At 37.5% G+C, this 5,632-nt stretch overlaps 1 protein-coding gene across 2 annotated transcripts; it reads right to left on the bottom strand.

Annotated features, from left to right (window-relative positions):
* Positions 1–2,236: 2,236 nt before the first annotated feature.
* LOC149205404 (pentatricopeptide repeat-containing protein At3g49240, mitochondrial-like) lies at positions 2,237–5,045 on the bottom strand. 2 transcript variants are annotated; one of them, XM_089395043.1, is made up of 3 exons: positions 3,147–5,045; positions 2,918–3,023; positions 2,237–2,623 (listed from the first exon to the last, which is right to left on the bottom strand). In XM_089395043.1, the coding sequence occupies exon 1, from the start codon at positions 4,841–4,843 to the stop codon at positions 3,239–3,241; it is 1,605 nt and encodes a 534-aa protein (XP_089251169.1). In that variant the 5' UTR covers positions 4,844–5,045; the 3' UTR covers positions 2,237–2,623; positions 2,918–3,023; positions 3,147–3,238. The 2 variants fall into 2 exon arrangements, with proteins under 2 accessions (XP_089251169.1, XP_089251170.1); XM_089395044.1 differs by having other exon boundaries at positions 2,918–3,008.
* Positions 5,046–5,632: the final 587 nt, after the last annotated feature.

Genomic DNA, 5,632 nt, shown 5'->3' with positions numbered 1-5,632 from the left:
CCTTTTTTAGCAACTTTTTTAGCAAAACATCAGCAGCGCAGAACCTCTACAGGTTAATTCATAACAAATCACTCTGAAGAGAATCTTTAAAAACAAAGTATCTCCCCAAGTTATCTTTTGTGGATTGGTTAAAACGGCCACTTAAATAAGTAATGGGGTCAAATATGTGGAAAGCATTGGTTCTTTCCATTCCCCTTATTGAAGATTGGACAGCATTGGGTATAGGGAATAGTCTATGTGTGAAATTGGGAAAAGGCCACTTCTGATCATCTCACAGTTCTCTCGTAAAAATGATATGTAATCTCGATAAAATCTGTGGTGGGTAAAAAGAACACGTCTGTTGGCCTTCTGTGAGAGTATATTCAGTGTTTTTTCCACAGAAGAAGAAAATAAGGGAATTTTTTGTGGAGGAAGTCTCGTTTGTTGGGGAATCAGAGATATGAAGGTATTTTCATATTTTACTTTATGAATATGAAGCTTTTTTCAAGTGGACCAAAAAAAATCCAGATTTGATTTATTTAATTAAACTAAGCATAGGACAGGGAAATTGACACAACCCACCTGTGCCTCAAAAATATTCAATAGTAGTTGCTGAAAGACAAGATAATCATGTAGAATTCTGAATAAGTATTTGAAATTATGTGATTTTAAAAGAAATGGTCTCTGCCATGAATCACCAACAATCCTAGTTGACAGTATCAAAGCATTTCCCCAATTGATTAATCAAGTTTCATCATTCTCAGTTCAACAACCATCTTTGATTTGCCCAAGATGTACATTGAATCGGGAACAACTTCCCAATATCCAAGTGCAAGAACACAACAACCATGAAGAAAGCCACAAAGGCAAAAAGCATCAGGTACCATTAATCAAGTTCTAAAATATACTAAGTTACTAACGTTGTCAAAGTTGTTCAATCTTTTTGATTGATTGTACCAACGTTCAAAAAGCAACATATCAAACATTTCTCTTCCTATTTAAGAATTTGCAATTCATGCCAGCTTCATGAAATGACACTTTTGTGTAAAGTTGGGTTCAAACTTTGCTATGAAAAAATGTTACATAAATAGTGAAAATGTGAATACAATTTTAATCAATAAAATTTTTCAGTTCATCCAGAGCATTCCCCAATGGATTCATCAATTCATTGTTCTCAATTTCAACAAGCATCTTTTATCGGCCAAAGGTGTACAATGAATTGGTACAACTTCCCCAATATTCAGGTGAATGAATACAGGTACCATGAAGAAACCAAAGGAAGAAAGCATCAGGCACTCTTAAGCAAGTTTCAAAGATATATTGATGTTATTAAATAATGAATCAATACAGGTGAGGATAGTTTTAGATAGAGGAGGAATGACCTGTTATAGAGTTTTATGAACCCAATGTTTCGGACTACCAAGTGAGTCCACCATCAGGGAATGCATCATATCCATGAGCTCACTTGGTAGTCTGAAACGTTGGGTTCATAAAACTCTATAACAGATCATTCCTCCTCTATATATTGACGTTGTCAAAGTTGTTCAATATTTCTGACTGATTATAGCAAGGTTCAAAAAGCAACGTATCAAAAACTCCCTTTCTTGTTTAAGGACTTACAATCCATTCCAGCTTCATGATATGACACTTTTGTGTAAACCAAACACCAGATTAGTATATATATATATTCCATAAGAAATAAAGGAGGAAAAATCTTTAACAATGAGAATAGAAGACATTGTAAATACAGAAGTGGGCTCTTACCGATTACAAAAGTTTGAGATGCACAGCACATACAAAATGATCCAACTGAAGACAAATATAAATGAAGAGGTAGATAGAAACAACATATGATGTGATTTTGTAAAGTGTATTATCCATTTGGTAATTGCCATACAAATAGAGTGACAAAAGGTTGGCCTCATACAAACTTGGAAAGAAATGCTAAAGAAAGAGCAATTGCAAAATATTTCCCAAAATTTAACTCAAATACAATTCTTCCCCAAATTACATAAGTTACATGCACAGGCAGATTTTTTGTATCATCAAAAATAGCTTGAATGGAATCCCATAGCTTCTTCTCTGAGCAATCAGTAGAACTACATTTACTATTGAACATTAACTGATACAAATCATAGAAGGAAATTCATATTGCCATTTAGTGAAGGCAAAACAAGCATAAACTAGTTCGTTCAAGTCAGTAAACAACATCCAGAGTTTCCTATTGATATATGATGTGTAACTAAATGTTATAATAAACTAAGAAATACCAAGCCCAGGGATCACCTGCAAATATTATACAATTGAGTTTACATTGCATGTCTGAAGAAATTGAGTTGCCTTTGGCTACCCCAGGAATAATGGTTTATACTACCCTTGTCCCCTTACAAATAATGGTACGAGTAACTAGCCCTTGAGATTACTTCTCTCCCATAATAAAACAAAATTGAAGGACAGTTAAAAAATTATTACAAATTAACCAGTGCCTATCTGTCATGGAATTTGGGACTAATGACCCACAATAGGCTAAACTCTCTTCTATATAAACTATCTATAATGACTGAAACTCGGGACCATCTAAAAAGTATATACACACAGTAATACAGCATAATGAGTCACTGAAAACCTTTACGTTTTAAGAAACCTGCATCGCACAATTCAACATGTCAAACGTATGCTAATATTTAACTTTTTTTTTGCTTGCAGCATTTGCAGAACTATTGCACGAAATATTATAGACACAAATGGTCTTAGTAACCAAAAGGCTAGAATGTGAAATTCAAACTTGAAAGCACTATTTTGCTAAAGCATACAACAAAGCTGTCAATATAATTTTTTCTTCAAAAGATTAGTTTTCTTGCCAACTTTATAATAATTGGAATATCTGTAACCTCCTAAACGTGTAAACTAAACTAGAGTTTCGGATTGGAAACAATACCAAATCGATCGGATACTGTCTCTGCGGAAGATGAAGCCTAAGTTAAGTCATGACAGAACCTTCAGAGACTGCAAATAATTAAGCTGCATATCTGGCAAGCAAACATCTAACAAGCAAGTGTTGCATTCGTCATACACTAGAAGAAACTTTGTGTACATATATTTTGACCGAAAAATTATGTATCATTGTTATATCCATTCTAATTTTGCATGTGTATAACTAAACTAACCTACACAGCAGCTTCATCCTTTGGTTTCACTTCACTGGCAACATTTGGTTCCTTCCTTTTTCCCACCAAAGCTCACACGGTAGAAAATTAATCTACACCACAGCTTCCATCTTAGGCTTCTCTTCACTGACCACATTAGGTTCCTTTAGTTTTCCAGTGAGCAAAGCAACAAGGTCCTCACTCAAATTGCCCTTTTCAAGTATGTCTCGAAAGAGCTTCTTGGCCTCCTCAGCTCTCCCTTGTTGGCCAAACCCCTCTGTTAGTATCTCATATGTAACAGCATCAGGGTTTTGGCTTCCATCCACCATACGTTCAAAGAGTTTTTTAGCTTCATCATTTTTGCCTTCTTTGCATAAAAGACCAAACCATTTATTGTAAACGCTAACATCTGGCTTTAAACCACCTTCTATCATATTGGCAAATATTTTCAAGGCTCCTTCCACCTTACCCCGCTTAGAAAACTCATTAATCAACATCGTATATGTCACTGAGTCAGGTTCTCTGCGCTCGGTCACCATCTCCTCGAATAACTTTTCAGCTTCCGCAAACATACCCTCTTTGAAGTAGGCATCTAGCAGCGTGTTATAAGCACAAGCATCTGGAATACAACCCTTCTCAGTCATGGATCTAAAGAGCTTCTCGGCCTCCCATAATTTTCCCTGAGTAATGTAGCCATTCATGAGAATGGTATATGAGGCGGCATTGGGGCTCAAATTACTTTCAGCCAACTTGTCTAGATACTGGAGGGCTTCCTGCAACTGGCCGACCTTGCAGAAACCGTCCATCACAGCATTATACGACATGACAGTCCGCTCGAGCTTCTCCGGAATGAAGTCAAAAACGTCCAATGCCTTTTGAATCTCCCCCGCATTGAAAAAACCCCCAATCAAATTACAAAATACTGGCTCACTAAATATGGAACCCCTCCTCCTCATTTCCATATAAAGCTCCTCTGCCTGCTTCATAGCACCCCCCTTGCAGAAACCCTCAATAGTAGCAGCATATGTAGGTGGATCGGCCCCGTGGCACTTTTCAAGCATTTCCCAGAAAAGCCTCATGACCTCCTCGTACTTCTGGAGTCTAAAATGGGCCTTCATCAAATGATTGAATGTCACATTACTGGGTGTCATTTCAGCTTCATATATGGTCTTAAGCATGTTGAAGGAGGCATCCATATCTAGTTTTTCGCAATGTGTACTCAAAACTATATTGTATGTAACAAGATTGGGAATAACACCAGATTGCTTCACAAAATTGAACAGGGAAACCACATCAGCGTGTTCACCTGCTCGGTGGAGGGCGCCGAGGACGGAGTTGCAGGTGAAAACGGTGGGGCGAATCCTAGAAAACATGGCTGCCTTCACGCCCTCTATCGCCTCCTGCAGTTTGCCCGCCCTGCACAGGGTTTGGATGCGGTTGTGGAGGCTCAGCCTGTCCCCCACCAGCACGTTTATCGACTCAGGGAGGTTGGGATTTCTCTGCGCCTGCTGCCGGGCGTAATCCCGGTTACGCTGCAGTGCACTCAGGGGAGGATCGATCCGCAGCTTCCTCTTCCTTCGTCGCCTCTCCGCCGCAGCGTCCAGTGCCGCCTGAGACATCACCACGCCCCGCATGGCCCTCCGCCCACTAATGCACATCTCATGCGCTAACAACGAGCCCGAACCTGCCTTCAACAACAGCCTCCTGTAAATCCCCATAGACGCTGCTGCTACTCTCCAAAACAAACCTAAACCCTCTCAGAACCTCTGTGGTGATACCCAGGGTTCTCTACTGGATTTATCATTTATATAGACCGAGAATGGAAGCAAACATCCCCTAAAAAATAGTGGGTAAATCGCATTAAACCCCGAGAATGAAGCAAACATCCTTGAACCTTAATTTGGGTAAATAGCATTAAACCCTGATCCAGCCTCTTCTCTAAACAAAGTTAAAATAACGAAATTGGAAATGAAAAAATTTAAATTTTATTATGCGGATAGGTGTGTTTATTTTGGAAAGATATTATGTTTTTTTCGTTGTTGTTAAGTCGTGGGGGTTTTGAAATGATTCTATGTTTAATTTTTTGGTTGAAAAATTGTGATTTGAAAGTATCTAAATCAATTATTTATTTAGGGATTGTTAAATTGTGATTTAAGAGCATTTAAGTTAATTATTTAAAGATTGTTAGATCATACCAACTGTTAATGTGGCTAGATTTTTGCTCACAAAATTTCAAACTAGTGACCTTCATATCACTATGTGTCTTAGTACTACACCTCATCATCATCTATTCTACACACTGTGGATGGAAAGAAATTTAATTTAATCATGAATAATTATTAGTTTTCATAATATAAATTTAATTTATACAAAATAATCTAGAATATTTTTAGTAATAGTTACAAATTCAAGTTGTAGTTGGTCACTTTAATGTGAGGTGGATTACAAAGAGAATAGTTATGTCTACACATAATAACTCATGTTTTTTAATCCAAGTCCCTGTGGTT

Source organism: Pinus tabuliformis, chromosome 1_2 (genome assembly GCF_031772625.1).
Source record: "Pinus tabuliformis cultivar Carrire ecotype Pingquan chromosome 1_2, CPIR1, whole genome shotgun sequence".
NCBI lineage: Eukaryota > Viridiplantae > Streptophyta > Pinopsida > Pinales > Pinaceae > Pinus > Pinus tabuliformis.
Note: the sequence above shows the minus strand (reverse complement) of the source record. Positions and strands in the feature narration are given on the sequence as shown.